The sequence below is a fragment of the Mizuhopecten yessoensis genome, unplaced genomic scaffold, assembly GCF_002113885.1.
Source record: "Mizuhopecten yessoensis strain PY_sf001 unplaced genomic scaffold, ASM211388v2 scaffold6647, whole genome shotgun sequence".
Lineage (NCBI taxonomy): Eukaryota > Metazoa > Mollusca > Bivalvia > Pectinida > Pectinidae > Mizuhopecten > Mizuhopecten yessoensis.
Genome location: NW_018406654.1, coordinates 1,143,622 through 1,164,072, shown reverse-complemented (window position 1 = coordinate 1,164,072; position 20,451 = coordinate 1,143,622). Strand labels below are relative to the sequence as shown.

Genomic DNA, 20,451 nt, shown 5'->3' with positions numbered 1-20,451 from the left:
ATCATTCATCTTTGAGCTTGATGAATGTAGAAGTCACAATCAAAATGTCGCATTCATATCTACAAACTGTTTGTAATACTAAAACACTTTGAATGAAATATATATATACTTCCATTATAGAAAAGCAATTAATTTCCAGCCGAACTGCTGCCAAAAGAAAAAGAAATAGGAGGATGATTAAACATCAAAAACCATGCAGAGGCAAAACAGAGGAAACATAAGCATGGAAACCAAGACACAGAACAACACCAAAGATTTACATCAAGGGGAGGTAACTCTGTTATTATAAATAAGTTTATAATTTCAGCACATTATGTCAATGCTTTACATATATAGCAAGAAACAATATTTTTAACACGATAGTTTAAGAATGTTAATTACGCCTGAATGTGAAGCAGTAAAAAGAATGCTCAAACATGGATTTACCCAACACAAAGTCAACAGAGTAAAGTATTAACTGCACTTGTAGAAATTGTTATTTGCTAAATAGTTTGGGCATAAACGCAATTGTATTTTGATTTATTTACTTATTACCTTCATTGTTTTATTATAAAGCTTTGTTTTTCATGATAATGTGAATTACGGAATACAACATGACGATCTCAAAACCGCAATTTAAATAAAATATTGTATCGACAAAGTTTGTATTTTTCCAAATAAGTGTAAAAAGAACACTTCACAGAGTCAACTCTAAATTTAAACTTTGCAGGATTGAAATTTAAAATAACTCTGAATAAAAAATAACATTAGATTATAATTTTTTCCACTAAAATTTGAATCAAAATATTTCTTTTATCAGATATAGCACCAAATACAGCGGCGATTACAGTACATACATTGTAATTATACAGTTCTTTCACTACATCAATACATTTCATTGTAAAATACCATAATTGCGAATTGCAGCTGAAAGGATGACAGTATATATATAAAAGAATATTTTTTCTAAGCTATAAACGGTATCTTTTACCTAAGAATGAATTTTGTTTACGAAATAACATTCCAAATATAGGTTTTTTCAACTATCTCTTAAATAATCTTTTTTTTCTGTTCTTCAAGTAAAATAACTTTGTATATAATCTCAGATATAATTATAACTGTACGTGAAAATTTAGATAATATGGTTTTACATGTGAAATACTTTTTTGATATATTTGGTTTCAAATCTTTTTTTTTTTTTTTTAATTGAAATAAAAAAAAATGTAAATCTGGATGTTGAGAGAAAAGTTTCAAAGATCAATATAGCGTTATGCCATTATATAAGTGATATATAAATATATATGATAATGTTAATTGGTATACGGTCTACCTCGATACGCATCCTATCACATGCAATTCACATCACAAAACATGTAGCAGAAATACAGAACAAAGGTCCCTGCCCATTAATTAAAATATCCTCATATCTTTTTATGTTTTTTCAAAGCCTCTCAAAAGTTTATTTGTAACTAGAAACACAGAAGTCATTTTTTATTTGAGAAGAAGAAATTATCACGCTTGATTTCATTTCATAAGTTCTTAAATTTTTTAACTTGAAGAATTTCTTAAACTAAACATTGGAATATGAAGATATGTTTTTCATCCAAGGGACATAACTCTCTAATGTTTGATAATTTGAATATAAAATTTTTGATGTTCTATAAAGGGGACATAACTCTTGGACTGGGACCTTTGTTCAATTATGATATGTCAATTCCATTAAAAACATTGGCACAAAATATCGAAAAAAACACTGGGTATATATGAGAAATATGCCACAATTCCTCTTCACTAAAGGAAACTGGATCAAGTCAAATCATGTGACTTGGTTGCTATGGAAACATGTCATTCAACCATGTCGATAGACCTCGTTTCCAAGGTGACAATTTTTGTCCGAAACTTTACAAGGATGATAAGGTACACAATGTAGAAAAAAACAAAATATTAATTTGATTCCAACACTGATGATGTTGCAATGTTACTATGACAACGATGATGCATGAAATTTTCGTCCAATCGAAAGGTTTCCAGCCATTGGGTGATCTACAGGCTCACTCAGAGCATGCTAGAAACGTAAACATGATACCCGCCGGCAATAGACGAAATTAAATCATCTGCACTCTGAAATTCAAGAAAACCCGCAACAGGACACATCAGAAAAGTACTACATCTCCGAGATTGAAAGTTACATAACAGGAAGTGTTTCCATGGTAACATAATCTGTAATACCATTTTACCTTTTTGCCATTTTGGATAAATTTCGGATCATGATAAATCAGGTATCATTCTTTTTTCTTTGGATGAACTGAATTGTATTCTTCTAATCAATATTTAGAAACAAAAAATATGCAAGGTCTTTTATGTTTCCATGGAAACCTTTGCTGTAGTGATCTATGCTTCATTACATTCTCGTCCATATTTATGAATTCCTTGCCTTCTTTTTGGTTCTACAGTGTAATACATTCCATAAAAGGTCTAGAGCCAAAGGTCAAATTCAGAAATGGGTTCTAAATCAAAATGACCTTTTATTTTAACAGTGTTGAATATCCTACAGAAAATTAGGACTCAAATGAACAACACTTAAGATACTATTTAAGTGCATATATATATTTTATAATCTCTGCATGAATATTAGAAAAATAACCCTCTCATGACGTTCTTAACGTTTAAGACGTGTTTACATTCTTCACCAGAATTTTAAATGCACAGCTCCGTCAACGATATACTTTTAACAAACAGAATAGATTAATAATATATTGTGGATGGAGATGTGCAATTAAAATTCCGAATAAGAAAAGTAAACATGTTCGAAACCTAAAGAATGTCATTTGAGTTATACATGTATTTCTTTATACATACGATACTGTATATATATAATATATTTTGTAAATATAAATAGTTCACACTCTAGTGATATATTACTATATATATATAATAGATATTGATACAAAAGTTATAACCATAAAGAATGCATACAACAGATCTACTACAGAAACTACGTAACTCATAATAATTACAAATTTCAGCCTGAAATAGAGATTCTATGGAAATGGATTTCATGACAGCGTTTCCATGGCAACACGTTCCTAACCATTGATTTATATGATAATATTGACAAATACCGACAGATGAGAAATTGATAACCATATTTATTCATGAAACTGTTCTCATTCTTGAGCATGGATTTTCTGCTTTTGATTCAGCTGTGCTCAAACCAGCTTTCTTGTAACTCGCTTAAATCATGTAAAACAACCAAAAAGTCAAATGTAAACCTTGAAAACAGCTTAAGGTTTTAAGTTTCTTCAATTTTTTTCCAAATCATTGAAAAAATAAGATTTTGATATAAATTTATAACTGAAGCAAGAAATTAGGCTTGAGCACAAAATCCATGCTTGAGCACGAGAACGGTTTCATGAATACGGGCCCAGGAGGTCAACACTTGACCTCTGTCTTGACGTAGGCCAATGGACAATGAAGAACAATGAACTAGCCTATTTCTAATGAACTGCAATAAATATTAGATGGACTTATTACCAGGCAGGGGGCTTAATGCCGGGTAAATAGGTACTTCTCTGAATTTAATTTCCCATCTCGCTTCTTATCATAAATGCAAGAACCATCCCATACCACTCAACAGTGTAGATTTAATTTTACGCTTATTTTTATGTTTGGAGTCGAGGAGCATACAGAGTTCATGTCGACATGTTACACTGCAGATGGTATAGAAACAAAAAAAGGGGGAAAAAATGAGAAAAAGAGAAAATGAAAAATAGATTTAGACAGAATTACAGATAGCTAGTCATGCTTAGGGATGTCAGGCTATGTGTAGTCGATACTAACCTTAGCAGATTCCTTAAGGTGTAACATGGCTGGGTCCTGGACCGATTTGCCCGATGCGTTCTTCGTCGCACTGATCAACTCTGACAGAGCAGAGGCAACATCTTTCACAGCATTAATGATCATAACCTGGAAACAAAGGATTAACATTCGTACATTTTCTGTCAAATGGATCTTAAATATATTTATAAAAAATAAAAAAAATAAAAAGTATTTACAGTATACTATAAAGCAATACATGTTGGATGAAATAGGCTTGGAAACATATTTTAGAACTTATATAAATCTATCTGCTGGATAAAATAATAATAATAATAATCTGAGGTTCTTATATACCGCTATATCACAATCTAGTTCATAGGTCATCTTAAAGTGGTTCACAAATTATTATCCGTGGTTATAGGGCCTTTGCATCCAGCCAATATCTTTCTCAACTCCCTGGGGAGCATACAGCCGGTGTTGCCATTTCGGCGCTCACAGCTAGCATTCAATGATTCTCGCACTGCCCAACCACATACTCATTTACAGCTGAGTAGACTGGAACAAGCGGAGTAAAGTATCTTGCTCAAAGATACATTACAGTGCCCTGCCGTGACTCGAACCCGCAACCCTTCGGTCACGAGCCCGGCGTCCTACCACTAGACTACTGTGCTTCCTGGATGTGAATTATTTGAATTGATTAGGTTGCCAACCTCCTTAGATGCCAATGTGAGAAATCTCCCTCTACTGTGTTTTTCAATGACAGAGACTTAATGCCATGACATTTTATGGATATGTAATGATCGGAGGACAGGGGATTGGAGAAGAGATTGCTGAGCCTACATATGCCTACCAAGAACCTTAATTATACCAAACAATGAAGACCCTTCCTTCCTTGAATACATAACTCAGTCTGGACTGGCATATTTTTTTATTATAAAAGTTGAACCTCCCCTTAACTCATAACCAAAGCTCAGCATATTTCTTCCTTAAAAAATAATAATAATAATAAAAAAAAAAAACCATTAATTTGAGGCGCCAAAAAATCTAAACTACTGTATTTTCATAAAAATTACCAAAAAAATAAAAAATATATACAACATGGATATCAAAAATGTCACTGCAGGTACCAACTAAAATTCTGAAGTATTTGTAACGTCTGACTAGGTAAGCTTTAGGTATAAACCAGTCAAGACTTAATTTTTACCTGAGCATCAGGTTGGTCAGATCCTAACGAGGCAGCACCAAATTTGACGACGTCTGCCAATCGCGTGATAGTTTTTACGGCCATCTGTGCGGCACCGGCCAGCTGTTCCTGATTGGATGCGGCTCCGGCTACGAGAGTTTTTGTGTCTTCGACTAACGCCTTCGCTGTTTTTAAGATGTTCTCCCTAAAAAGAGGGCAAATATATTAAATTTTTCATTTCCCCCCCTAATTTTAAGGTATTTTGAACACACAAAACAACTGTAAAATGATAAATATAATGAAAAGTGCTAGTAGAGCTTGCATTTTTTCCAATACACATGTATGCTTCATTCATGATCCATTTACTCTCTGACAAAAAATATTTCTAAATTTCTAAATTTTATTTTACAATTCTGAAGTCTGAATCAAACAAACGTTTGAAACGCAATGAATGAACTGGACCTTTGGGGTGAGAACGTCTAAGAGCAAATAGAAAAGTTCCTCGCATAATTTTGGAATCTTTTTTTATATACACAACTATGCTCTTACAGTATAAAAGTATTCTGATGTATTTATTTTTACCTGTGATCAGCGAAAGAATCTGCAGTGTCAGAGTTCAGTGTTCCGGCAGTGGCAAACATGATTGTCGTATCAAGGTCAGCAATGATGCCACTCACAGTGCTGGCGGCGTTTATACACGCCTGAGTGCCACGAGATCCTGCTTGGAGGGAGGCCAACAGGAAGGACACCTGGATACAGAAAAACAATTAAAGCATATTTCCAACAGAAAGTACAGCTAGGAAAGAGGTAAACATTAGAACAGATATCAAATAGGAAGGACAATTAGGTAAGAGGTAAATTAAATACCTTACCGACATATGTAACACTGCTTCGACATTAAAACTTTGTTTCTGACATGGAGTAACTCAACTCAAACCTTGATATAATGCTTTTAGCTTCAGATGCAAACTTGTATGCCACTAAAGTATTTCAAGGTTCCTTTTCCTATTTTCTGAACAAATGCTGGACATGCATTGTGGTAGCGGACTTGTACCCTCAGTCACTTTTATACCCTCAGTCACTTTATAATCATATCTCAATTTACTGACAAACTCCTCTATAAAACAAAATCTCAACAAGACAAAAGCTGGCAGTACAATAAGGTTCTCACATTTGCGAACTCTCCCTATTTGTGAGGGAGACTCTTGATTTCGAACCCTTGAATTCATTATTTCCAACCAGGGAATTTGCAAAACTGTTCCTATATTCTAAAATTGAATAGTTTCATTTGAAAGAACAACTCACAATATGTCATTTTAAAGTGTTATTTTGTCCCCAGGAGGTACATACACACATTTTGTTATGTTATTAATTTTGAGTTTAATCTCCTCCACTGTTTTTTTTAAATAGTTGGCAAGTATGGGCTCTGCTGTAGTTGTAATACTTCGCAATCAGTTTTTACTGTAAAGAAATTTATTTTTACCTTTTCATTGACGCTCCTTGCATGGTCAGCCAGGTCGCGCCGAGCGAATGTGTCCGAGGAGTTGCTCTGTAGTTTACCTGCATCTTGTACTAGTTCTATGCAGCATTTACCAAGATCTTGCACTGTTGTCCGGATTCGGTTGGCAACCTGGGGAAGAAAATATGAGATCAATAAAATGAAATGTTATCATTTTAACTTTTGTATCAAATTATCTAACGAGAAGACGCTGTCATCGATATACCCCGCTCGTTGTGCAAAAGTCATTACCAACACCGTAAAATATAGGTCATAATCAGCATCTGCAATATGCATTCAATAGAGCAACCCTAGATACACAATTGATATAATCAAAAAGTATTATCAACATAACACTTGTAGTAGGCAAAGATATAGATGAGAACAATTCTTAACCAGGTGCGTGTACGGGCCCCATTTCTATATCCCGAACAAACTCGTTAAGCGGGGATAATAAAACACACTTACTGAACTTCAGTGACACATAATGACATGTAAAGTTTCAACAATTTGTTGTATTAAAGAAATGTTTTTGATAAGTGAAAATCATGTTTTTTGAAAAAAAGGTTCCTTTTAATAATAAATTTTCAACATTAGTTGCATAACAGCCAAAACAGAAGAGTTAATGAATTAAATATCTGTTTGACAGAAATCAGAATGATGATATTTTAAAGATATAATTTTAGAGGTCTGACACAAGTTAACTCTGGTGCCTACAAGCACACCAGGGCCAGTATTCATGAAACCATTATCATGCTCAATCTCTGAGTTTGTACTCAAATCTAATTTCTTATTCCTGCAATTAATTAAAAAAAATAGCTTTCATCTTTGACTAGGAAGAATTTCGGAGAGCCAAAAATACACAAAACGGTTTTCAATGTATAAACTTGTTGACCATGTTATATGATTTAAGGGTATTAACTCATTCACCCCTGCATTTCACAATGAACTATTCCAACCTTCAAATTGGAAGACTTCAAATGTGTCTTCGGGGGTGAATGAGTTGAGAGAAATTTAACTTGAGTACAGAATTTATATTTGAGCATCAGAGCAGTTTCATAAATACAAGCCAGGAGCTTAAATGCTGAGGTGCTGTCTAATGCCTAACTCCTCTCACATGACGGGGGCCAATCTGTGTTTGTCATGGTAGAAATTTAGAAAATTTTGAAGTTTTAACTCCTACTGTTTGTCCTAGTAAATCTTACATCACTACTGGCTGTCGATGCGGCTGCTCCACGCGAGTCATTTGCTAACAGGTCAAAGTCTCGTGTGAGTTGATTGGCTAATCTTCCGAGCTCCGACACACTGGTAGAAGACTTGCCAACCATGTCTTGTGTTGTCATGGCAATGTTTTTGGCGAGGCGTACCATGTTGGTCTGATAATCTACGTAGTTCCTGTCTTCTTGAATAGTTACTCTTTCATCCGTCTAAAACATTCAAAGAAAATATAAATTTCATGATAGCACTGGAAGTTTTCACAAAATTAAACAGAAGGGAACCATCACAACTAAAGCTTATACGTCCGGCTGCCAAAATCATTAAGGTTTTTTTGCCTAGTTTTGATAAACTAAAAAATTCTGAAATATGTTTAATAAATTTTGAAATTTTGCTGACTTCAAGAATTAAAGCATTGCATGTATCATGCAATAAGTCCACGAGGTCAACACAAAATCTCTGACTGAAAGTAGGGGCTTGGCTTATTGAAAAATAATGTAATAGACATGGTAGGATTTATTACCAGGCATGGTGCTATTGCCTGATATAGATTTTACAAAATTATCTTTTCAAGTTAATAGTCCATACATTATATTGTTTATGTTAAATCAATACTAAGGATGGATAGCACTGTACTACAGGGCTGCTTTCTTTATAAATATGAATTTTATTTATTTTTTCAACAAGTATGAGACTTTTTTTTACATCTTATACTAATCACTCTTGTTGGATCGGGTGTTAGTGTGCTCAGATTCTTATTGAAGGAGGAAACTGGATTACCAGGAGAAAACTGACGTGGTCGGGCAAGTAACCCCATACCTTTTTCTCGTCTGATCGGGGAACCCCGACCACCACTTCCGTTTATCGCGATCTAAATGGTTGGACCAGAGTTGTTTGATTATGAAATATGGTCGGACCTAGTGATCTGATGCTGCTTTCAGGCAAGCCTTGACAAAGCCTTGCAAGGCCTGCATATATCCAAAAATGTGTTTACATTTAAAAACAGACACAACGCTTATTCTGCATCAAACAGGCCCCAAATCACATCTATACACCAAGGGAGCTAACTCTACACTAAGGGACACAACTCTACACTAAGGGAGACAACTCTACACCAAGGGACACAACTCTACACTAAGGGAGACAACTATACACTAAGGGACACAACTCTTACCCTTGAGATGGACTTGCTGATTTTCTCTATCATACTGTTAACCATGCCTGCCTGTGAGGCGGCCTCTTCAAGAGACTGGAGCAGATCCTGAAGTACATCCTTGGTGTTCTCAGCAGCTGTATCAATATTCTGATGTGTGTGGAAAGCCTGCAATGAACACAAAGTTTTCATATTTTTAAAGATGATTTTGAATGGGATATTTTGAAAGATATAAAATCTAACTTCAACTATTTCTTTTAAATTTGGTCCAATAAAATCGAGTTTCCGAAAAATTCTTTAAAACTTGAAAAAAACCCACCAAAAGTATTTAAAACTTGAAAAAAACCCACCAAAAGTATGTTCTATCAGTTCCCTTCTTAATTTGAGAAAATAGTCTCAAATTTCTACCATTTCTTTGAAATTTGGGAAAATATCTTATTTTCATCATTTTTACAAATTTGAAAAATATAATCTCTAAAATCTAATTTTTACCTTAGGGTTGCCTCCCCCTTCTTTACATGAATAAACGAATTGTAGTGTAGACTCGGCCACTGTTTTTGTCAAATCTATTATCTGTGTCTGTTGTTTGGAGTTGGTAACCAAAGAAGCCACGCCCACTGCTCCATCAGCTAGGGGGTCGAAATAGCTCGCCATCACGGTAACCTGTGTATGGAGAAATTGGATTACAGATTCTACACATCATCCGACAGCGAATATTCCTAACTATGGGTGTTCATAAGGTTAACAATTAGCTCAAGTTTAAAACCGACCTGTTACAATCTGTTCACAATTAAGACTCAAACCTATTTAAGTTGTTATGGTGACCAAAATTACTCAAAGACAACCAAAGGTTGGCTCATAAGTCTTCTTGCTTGTAAAAATTTCAAATTCAAATTTCTTTCAAATTTAGCCAGTTAAATGACAACCACAAGAAGAAAAGATTTTTCTTCTAAACATTTACGAATTCTCGTATTTCTCTACACTACAAACACTTATAAAGACCAAAGCAATGTGACGAGACTCTCCATATGTTTTTTTTTATTGGCCACTGAGGTGTCTGGTTAAAAAGTTACTGTGAGCTATGCCTGAATAGTCATAATTTAAAGGTACATAGTATAAACCCAATATGTACCATCATAAATTTGATCCAATTTTTTTTAGATGAATTCTTGTTATTTTTTTCAATAAAAGTGATTGCAATCTTACCCTGTGTCCGAGGTTTTCTGGTTCCTCTTTGGCGGAGACTCGGACCTGGTCGACGTGTTCCTGGATTTGGCGAGCACTGCTGATCATCTGTTCCTGGAAAGCCTGTAAACACAGTCAAACTGTATCAATGATTGGTTGGAAGTATTCCCACCCGTGTCAACCTTTCTGTCTCAGCTGTATTCCCCACCGTGTCAACCTTTCTGTCTCGGCTGTATTCCCCACCCGTGTCAACCTTTCTGTCTCGGCTGTATTCCCCACCCGTGCCAACCTTTCTGTCTTGGCTGTATTCCCCACCCGTGTCAACCTTTCTGTATCCGCTGTATTCCCCAGCCGCGTCAACCTTTCTGTCTCAGCTGTATTCCCCACCCCTGTCAACCTTTCTGTCTCAGCTGTATTCCCCACCCGTGTCAATCTTTCTGTCTCAGCTGTATGCCCCACCCGTGCCAACCTTTCTGTCTTGGCTGTATTCCCCACCCTTGTCAACCTTTCTGTCTCAGCTGTATTCCCTACCCCTGTCAACCTTTCTTTCTCCACAGTATTTCCCACCCGTGTCAACCTTTCTGTCTCAGCAGTATTCCCCACCCGTGTCAACCTTTCTGTCTCAGCTGTATTCCCCACCCATGTCAACCTTTCTGTTTCAGCAGTATTCCCCACCCATGTCAACCTTTCTTTCTCCACAGTATTTCCCACCCGTGTCAACCTTTCTGTCTCAGCAGTATTCCCCACCCATGTCAACCTTTCTGTTTCAGCAGTATTCCCCACCCCGTGTCGACCATTTTGCCTCTGCAGTATTCCCTACCCATGTAAACTTTTCTGTCTCGGCTGTATTTCAAATGATACTTAACCCTTTCACCCCTATGTAACTTTAGTAGACTCTACCATGCATTGAGTTGGAAGAGTCCATTATGGTCTGCAGTAATGAAAGGGCTAGGAGAGACACACAGTATCAGGGGTTTGGAAATGATAACAAAGTGAGGTAGCCGACAGTACGGGTTACGCAAGTACAGGCGTATGACCTTGGTGTACTGGACACTTACCTTGAGAGTTTTGTCCTGACGTTGTTGGAGACTCTGGCTGATAGCGGAGAGGGCGGCCTGGTCTAGTGTTCGAATTGAGTGGTTCAGCTTGTCCGTGGAGTCGTCACACTCTCGCTGTCCTGGGGCACTGTCCCTAAACACGCAAAAAAAACCACACAATTAAAACTAAGAGCACTTTGCTACTTAATTAACTACTTCAAAAGTTATTATTGCGGAGAAGATTTCTACTTCAGAAGTGTTTATTGGACTTTAAGTACTCAGCCTTGTATGTAAAAGATGAAGCACAGTAAAAGCAGGCTTTAAGTAAGTTTTTTTTGTATCAAATATAGCATCAGTGATGATGTAACTCTATTTTCTATTTTCTACTATTTTGAAATCCAAATCATGTTTTTTTTCTTTTTCTTCTTTTTCTTTGAACTGATGAAGTCAATTTTTATGTGTTTTTGTAATGATGAAGTTGATTTGTCTTCTTTTATTATTTTTTTTGAGAGAGAGGAGGGGNATCACAAAAGTCCAAGAATCTCAAGTCTATGTATATTTAATTTGCTGTTAAGTACCACGTACCTGATGGAGGACACAAGCCTCTTTATAGCGTCAGACACACTCTTGGAGTAGTTGGAGTACAGCTGGTACGTGGGCGGGTCCTTAGGGTTGACAGCCAGTTGTTTAGCGGCCTGCACCATGCTACACGCCCCCGAAATCATAGCATTGCCCGCTGATGTGATCGGCTCCTGAGCTTTCTTGGCCTAGTACAATGTATATCAAACAGTTTCAGATCCAGGGAAATAGAATCAACATTACATATTTTGTTCTCCTAGGAAGTAACCCTTTCACCCCTATGTAACTTTAGTAGACTCTACCATTCATTGATCTGGAGGAGTCCATTATGGTCTACAGTGGTGAAAGGGTTAACATCGGATGAAAAACTCAGGGGAAATAACGTTTGTGCAGGCAAATTTGTCACATTAGCAAGGGTTTCAGTTAATAATTCGTCCAAATACACATGTATCAAAATGCTGACTAGCACCAGTACAAAAGAAGATTTGACTGAAATTTCTATAAATAAACAATGTTGTTTAAACGCCTGAATGACGTCGTGCAGCAACATATGTGACTTCATCTGGCCTTCAGTCGTTTTGATCAAAGGTGCGGGCAGTTTCGACACCATCAAACATTTCACTAATTTGCAAGTAATGTAAGTGTTTGAAAGTATTTTTTTTTATATTGATGTTATTCAAGTCTTAGTGATACAAACAGCTCCAAATGTGTGTGTTATAATGATGATTAACTTTGAAATAAATTACTTTTCTCGCTTGTGACACTTAATTTTTCGGTAACTTGAAGAAACTGGTTAATGCTGTTTGAGTTAGATGGCTGGGAGTGGCTGAGATGAAGTCCAGTATTAGGGCTTCCAACGGTCGCGGTTTTGTAAATATCATCCAACGGTCGTGGTTGTGTAAAAATCAGTCTTTGGTAACAACTCTAATGCTAGTTAGTTGTCAGTCTCTATGTACAATCATCATGCGATTGTACAGCGGTACCTTCAGGCCGACAACAAATTCTTTTCACATATAAATCTAGTAAATTTCTAGGTAGTATTTTAATTAAAGTGTTATAAGATGGCTGAATGTTAGACGCAAACAATACATTTGAAAAGATACTGGTTGATTGTTTTCTAAATACACATTACATGAAAATGGAAAATGAGTTATCAAATCTTTCCGAGCATCAGTTCGATAAACAAGCATTGGGTTGTCAGTACATCATATGTACCAAAATACACCTGTAGAAAATTAATTTACATGCATTGACAGCTCAGTCGACCTGGGTATTTGAAATTTGATCCCTACATAACTAATATGGACTCTTCTGTCTATTGATCCAGGTAAGTCTAAAGAAGTCTGTAGGGGTGAAAGAGTCTGGTACATACCTGTGGACTGATCCTGGCTGGCACACTGGCAAATTCAGGAGAGGAAGCAAATTTCGTGAGTTCATCGACGGCTTCAATGAGGGGCTTGGCCGCTTCTGCACACCTCTCTCTATTTTCCTCTGTAAATTCGGAGTCGAGAGCCTGTTGGAAAAGACAGAGGAGTGAGAGAAGGGACATAACTCTATCACAAAGTTATTTAGTTAAGTTTGAAGCAGTGGGTGTATAACTGCCAGGGTTGTGATATGAACACAAGTATCTGTCACCAATGAGTATTCAAAGTAAATAATAAAGAATTATGTACTTTTTAAAATCTGAAATTTTAGCAAATTTTCCCTTCATAAACTGAGACAATATAGTATATATCGTTATTGATATTTGGAATATGATCCTCATATTGTTAGGGGAAGAACCCTGTATTCAAAATTAATAGAGTATCAAATGTTTCCTCCAAAATGAGATAAAATGAAACACTATGGAAATAGCGTAAATGAAAATCCTTCACCCCTTAAAACACATTTGAACTCTTCCAATTCAAAGGTTGGAATAGTTCATTATGATATTTCAGGGTTAAAAGAGTTAAAGTCAAAGTTGTGTGTCACATACCTTGATGGCTTTTACGAGATTTGCTGTGCTATTAGCTACATCCTTGGCGCTCTGCACGAAATGTCGTTTAGCGACAGGATTGGATGTTTTTGATGATGCTAGGCGACAGGCATTACACAAAGCCGATGTGTGTTTGGCGACAATGGTGGCAGCCGATAAGACCTATGACAGAAAGAGACCGAAAATTGAATAAAAATAATTCGAACAATGACTTCTTGTTTACATCTATTGTAGTGTTAATTTTTAGTATGACAACAGGTGCCATTGCCCTCCAGTTACGATATTTACGAAGCTGTGTCATAGAAAGTAGTTTTATTGTTTTCCCAGTTGCATTCAGAAATAATAAACTTGATAGATTCAGATCTTCTAATTTCTGCATGAGAAAATATGCGAAGAAATTTCTGTATCACATTGATTTTAACATAGGAAAGAATTAAATTCCAACAATCACACAGCTAAAATAAAATAATGAGAAAAAAACAACAAACATAGGAAAAACAAAAATCGTTTTTAAACATAGTTCCATATGATGTATATATCTGTTCACTTAATTAATTGTATCATTAATTCTTTACAATTATGAAATACTTTTTCGAGATTCATTCAAGTGACATTAAATAATTATGTTCAAACATATGGCACTGGAGATTTCATGCAATAAACTTCTGTCTGGAATAGAATAAGAGGTGAAATATCAGCTAACTCTGTTACTGAAATAACATTCCTTTACTCATTCACCCCCGAAGACACATTTGAACTACTCCAATCTAAAGGTTGGAATAGTTTATTACGAAATTTCAGGGGTGAATGAGTTAATGTTTATTTTCTCCATATCCCAGTGTGTTATCAGTCAGCGATGAAACTTCAAGCAAAAATTGATTAAAATATTAAGCCTCAAAAAAACATTGTTTATTTCTGAAATTAAAAGTCAAATATCACATTATCATATTTATCCTGTAATAAGCCCAGGTGCCAACAGAAAGTCCCTGATTGAAAGTAGAGCGATGGTCTAACTACATTTCTATTGAACTTCAATATTTATGAGTGAGCTTATTACCAGGCATGGGCTTATTGCCGGATAAATATGGTAGATTTTGGTCACTCAAAACATTAATAATTTTCATTTTTTTATCGCAAGATTTGTATGTCTTGAAAAACAATAAATTTTGTTAATAAAACCACAGAGAGCAAATGGCTTAAATAATAACACCTATACAATTCTAGAAATGTATAGTATTTTTACATAAATGTTTTTTTCGTTTAAACAAAATGTATAATATTTCTACACAAGAAAAAATATGAATAACTTCATTATAGTCTTAATGTACTACTCAATAAATAAATGAAATTTTAAAATCATAAAAAAAGACAAAAAAACTTTTAAATTTTTTAGAAAACATTTTTTTTTTTTTATAATATGCTTTATTTGTTTTTTACTATAATATGTTGTAAACATATATTACTGATACATATTGTCTCCCTTTGTTTGGCTGGAACACCTTATTTCTCTTTGCCCGACTCAAACAAATTACCTCCCTTTGTTTGGCTGAAATGGAAGTGTAGTTTCTCTCTCCCAATACCCATTTCTTTTCTTTAAAAAAACCCCTCCCAAAATGTTATTTTTTGTCTGTTGAGAATTATCCAATAAATAATTTTTCTCTTCTTTTTTCTTTTATCGGCAAATAGGATACACTTTTTTCTTAATTGAAATCTTACACAAGATGTTTCAGCCAAACAAGGGGAAAAACAGGTGTCTGTAAGTCTGTAGATCATGCATAATTATGTAGTATAGATAATATAGTGAATATTCGGTGTATACTTCCAGATATGCGTCCATACATATATATCTTTACTAGATGATCTACTCTCTCCATACATATATACAATTTTGGTAAAATTATACAGTCGTGTATGCTGTGCATTGTTTATATTTGACATCAGTGACCAGAATACGACTCATTCCTAATCACCGTATCTCAATATCTGTTTCACATTCTACAATCATACAGTAAAACCATTCTTACTTTCAGATTTTTGTTTTAAGTTTTAAAATGAAACATTACTTCTTTTGTAATTTTTTTTAAAATCATTTTTTAATTGTTCCTACTTTTGGATTTCGTCTTTTTTTTTTTTTAATTTACATTAAAATGTTACTACTCCCCGAAACTTTCTTTTGTTTTTATGAATTTGTTTTTAAGCTATCACTACATTTGGATTTCTTATTTGTTTTTTAATTCTGTTTCAAACCGTTCCTACAATACAATTCTTACTTTCAGATTTTTTTTGATTTTTGTTTAAGCCTATCCTGCTTTAGGGGATTTATTTAATTTTTGTTAACCGTTTCTACATATATGTTTTTTTTGAAAAAAAAAATCTTATCAGGTTTTATTTTTGTTTTTGTTTATTTTTTTTAAAAACTTTCTATTTTTCCGATGTCTTTTTTTTTTTTTTATTTAACTTTACAGTTCTATTCTCCATAATGAAATAAATGTTTGAATAAATCAAAACAAAAAAATGACCTTCGCATTAAAGCCAATCTGGTCTCTGTAGAGTATAACATAGACCTTTATAGTCACTGTCTTATCAATTGATCTGTTTCATATAATGTATTTAGAAGCAATTTAAATATCCACGTTAGTCAATAAAATACTTTTTCAAGGTCCCTATTTTTTGTGCATTTGGTAAGATAAACAATCAAGCAAGTTTTTTTCTGTTGTACATGATTAAATGTCCATGTTGGTCAAAAAAATGCTTTGGACATATTTCATTTAAAACTATTACCAAAATTCCTATTTGATCTTTCGAACAGAATTTTTCTTTTTATTTCAGTGAACTTTTTTCTCAAATCATTATAGAAAACACAAAGTGGCAACACATATTTTGTAAAAATGGCCAATCAATTTGATCAGCAAACAGAAGTTTGAATGATTCTATAAACCGAGTATTTTAACCCATTCAACCCTGAGGTCACATTTGAACCTTGCCAAATCAAAGACAGGGCAAGTCCAGTTTAAAATTGTAGGTGAATGAGTAAAGGAAAGACAGACAAGTTTGTACATATTATACAGATATATAAAACATATATACACAGAGGATGGGATCAGTATATTTTATAGTTATAATTCATTCAATATGCTGCAAAATCCATGTCCTAGTCACTTATAATTCAAAACATTGAAAAATTAACATTAAGACCTATTGAGTGTATGTATATATTTTAACAGTGACAAAATGAAAAATTTCCTGGTGGTCAAAAAAATGTGAAAAAATGAATCTATGGACAGTCACAAAACATTAAATTCTATAATATATGAATGTTTTTTTCCCTTTTGTTTTCCTTACAAATTTTGATGAAATAGTCTTTGAAAAAAAAAGATGAAAGGATAAGCATTTCCCGTTTTATATTTGTTTTTCTTCAAGTTTGATAAAATTATCTTTGAAAAAAAAAAATATAAAGAAAAACTTTTACACACTTTGCAGATCTGATGGGGAAAATTAACTGATCGGAAGAATGGATCAATCAGTGACAATGTAACAACATCAATGGTGAGTCTTACTCCATGAGTATTGCAGCACATAGAATGTGTTTTTGACTTTCTACTCAAAAGTTTCTCTATTTCCTCTCCATGGCATGCTGCAAGCTAGAATCAAATGTAACATGGCCTGTCATTGGTGATGTATATGTAAGAATATACGTGATTGGTCAATATTTGTACCTTGTGACAAAACAAGACAACTGATCTAATTCATTTCAGTACAAGACTTGCTATTGGTCAATACATATTCAACCTTTGATACAAGACTTCTTTTCATTGGATAATGAATTATCCATTGATTCCTCTTATATTTTGCCATTAACATGAACAGCATGGATACTAAACAGAATTTCACACAGCAATCATCTCCTATTATTGCTTAAAAAATGACAACAAAAATTTTCAAAAATATAAATAATAAATAGAAAGTGGGTAAAAATAAAGTTGAAACATTTTAAGGTGGTGCCAGGGAATTTGGGTGGTGACACATAGGAGGGAAAACAGGTGTGAAATTCTTGAAAAATGTGTGTAGAAACATACTTGACTGATACAAAACACCCCTACTAGACAAAATGGATGAATCCACTTTGAGCCAGTAGAACAGGTTCACAGGTGAAACAGTCTGCACAGGTGAACAAAATATGAAGGATATTTCCTGGCAAATTTTCTTACTTCATTTTTATATTCTTGGAAGACAGAATTTGTTTTCAATAAAAATACTAAGAAGTAAAATTTGTATTATTTGCCAAGAATTTTCCAGCGATTTGCAAACATTTGTGATCAAGCTGAGGTTGACTTGTTCTGTTCAGTATTGTACACATTTTGTCCCACCAAACGATTCTTCATTTCAAGAAAAATTAAATATTTTCACCACAATAAAAAAGCATATACACTCTTTGCTTTATATCATCTGCATGTAAAGCGTGCCTTTTTCATCTTGCCTGCACAATAAATGGAATAAACCCATAAAACTGATTCCTGTGTAAATGGACGTCGAATTAATAATATAAACACAAATATATCCAGATAAATATTAATACAATGTCTCAATGCTTTTTCTGATTAAGAAAAAAAATAAAAATAAAAATTGTTGACCTCATTAATATTATTTTTTTTTTTTACCCAAAACCATGCAGTTTTCTTCTGATAAGTTTACTTCAATAAAAATATTATTTTTTTGAAAACGAAATCATCACTTCAAAGGCAGATTTGTCAGGTCATGCAGTTTGTATTTCTTTTCACACAAAATTATCAAGAAAGTATTGAATTAGTTTGTAATTATTCCGTTTTTAAATTTGAAGCATATTTTGAAGTAAATCCAGGAGACTGTTGTACCTAGCTAGAGCCACTTAGAACTTCACACCTATTAACATCTAGAACACTGCACCAATGGGGTGTTCTATTTGGTTTAAAACAATTATATAATATCTTTTAAATTAAATAATAAATTAAAATCGAAAAATCTGATATATAAAATCAAAGTTCAAAATAAATTATGGATGAATTTTGAAATTTCTTTTACAAGATATATATATATAAATATACTTATATAAAAATGTTCAAATAAACATTGATAGTCCTTCTACACTAAGTGCAAGGTAATGTCAAAAAGTAAAATGTGAAACTTTTCTGGATTTTTTTATTTATTTTTTTATCTTTTCAAAGCTTGCATTCTCTCTTTCATTTTCATTACACATTTTTTGATGAAAATATTGTTTTGAAAAAATCTTTTTGAAAATTTAAGGAACAAATCAACCTCTTGATTGAAGCTTAAACATGGCAAGGTGTTGAGTTAGGGATTTCAACTAAACAAACAGACTCAGGTGGTATATAACTAAAAGAACTAAATGTTTATCTACAATAACGAACACTGTGGGACATGTCATAAGCTACAAAAACTTCAAGAAACTCGTAACTAAAGAAACTTTCACAAATAAATAAAACAAACTGGACACACAGCCTAATCGGCCACAAAGAGGCTATGAATACGAATATACGAATACATATCTAAATATAACATGGGCAGGTAACTAAGGCAACAGTCTCCATAGTTACATTCAAATGCATAAGGTCAGAGGTCAAAGGTCGAAGTTTAACCTACCAAAGACCTACAATTCCATTGGGCATAGTACTTTGGTAAAATAAAAAGAAGAAAGAAGATTGAGTTTATTGAATAATTGTCTTTAAAACTGCAAACATATATCAGTTCTTTGTCAGCAATTATTTTATTGACCATCAGCAAAAAAATAGGCATTTATATTTTGAACAATGATCACAAATAAAGGTTGAACTTTATTAATAAAGTTGACAAAATTTGTCTTCTATTTATATAAAAAGATATACTGAACATATTTTCATTTCTCCTTCATCTGAAACTTATTTACAACACTGTGTCTTCCAGCATCAGTATCTTATAATTATTAAAACACTGTACATGTCATTGAAAATTTAATCCACATACTGAATGGTCTTTCAGTCACAACATAACTCCCCACTCTCCTACGTTTTATTTAAAAAGCAAGGGGAGATAATACATGTAAGATAACTCGGAAACATTGTTAGTAGCGAATACAAACATTTTCTAGACACACAGACTGAATCAACCTTAAATACACAAATTTCAACTAAAATATGAAAGTATTTTTCTTAGCTTTCTCCCTTGAAATTGTTCAACCTAAGACTAATATTTTGGGCCTAGATATTACTCAATACTGTTGATGAAATCACAATGAAAGTTTGTCATTGCAAGTCCTATCTGCATCACCCCATGAAATGTAAGAAACCTGAAGCTTTATGGGGTCACTTTGGGTAAAAATCAGTTGATGCACTGAAAGGTTTTTGTCAATCAATATAAATTTAATGACATCTGGCTTCCATCAATGCTGTAATTTATGTTTCAGGATTTTCTGTTAGTCTAACAACAGATCTCAGCCCACCAAGGGAGATAACTAAAGGGCATAAACCTGACCAAGGGAGATAACTTGAGTGTGAAAGCATATGAAGGGAGGTAATTTATGGATGGAAGACTACCTAAGGCAGTAACTAAAGGGTGTAGGCTTAACAAGGGAAGTAATCTATGGAGGTAAGCATACTAACGGAGGTAACTTATGGATATATGAGCTTAAAAAAAGGTTAGTTAGGATTGTAAACCTACCAAGGGAGATAACTAATTAATGTAACCCTACCAAGGGAAGTAATCTATGGAGGTAAGCATACTAATGGAGGTAACTTATGGATATATGAACAAACAAAAAAGGTTAGTTAGGATTGTAAACCTATCAAGGGAGATAAC

The 20,451-nt window shown here is 33.9% G+C and overlaps 1 protein-coding gene across 13 annotated transcripts in view; it reads right to left on the bottom strand.

Annotated features, from left to right (window-relative positions):
• The window catches only part of LOC110452383 (talin-1-like), a 179,057-nt gene that overhangs the window by 23,367 nt on the left and 135,239 nt on the right, over positions 1 to 20,451 (bottom strand). For 12 of the 13 annotated variants that reach the window (XM_021500867.1, XM_021500876.1, XM_021500877.1 and 9 more), the window contains 12 exons: positions 13,624 to 13,785; positions 13,021 to 13,161; positions 11,655 to 11,836; positions 11,091 to 11,223; positions 10,054 to 10,155; positions 9,340 to 9,510; positions 8,869 to 9,015; positions 7,685 to 7,906; positions 6,465 to 6,611; positions 5,564 to 5,730; positions 5,003 to 5,186; positions 3,820 to 3,945 (listed from right to left, as the gene is read on the bottom strand). In XM_021500867.1, coding sequence (XP_021356542.1) covers positions 3,820 to 3,945; positions 5,003 to 5,186; positions 5,564 to 5,730; positions 6,465 to 6,611; positions 7,685 to 7,906; positions 8,869 to 9,015; positions 9,340 to 9,510; positions 10,054 to 10,155; positions 11,091 to 11,223; positions 11,655 to 11,836; positions 13,021 to 13,161; positions 13,624 to 13,785 — 1,884 coding nt within the window. Of the gene's footprint in view, positions 1 to 1,167; positions 2,101 to 3,819; positions 3,946 to 5,002; positions 5,187 to 5,563; positions 5,731 to 6,464; positions 6,612 to 7,684; positions 7,907 to 8,868; positions 9,016 to 9,339; positions 9,511 to 10,053; positions 10,156 to 11,090; positions 11,224 to 11,654; positions 11,837 to 13,020; positions 13,162 to 13,623; positions 13,786 to 20,451 lie in introns of those variants that run through there. The other variant, XM_021500880.1, reaches the window with a different exon arrangement.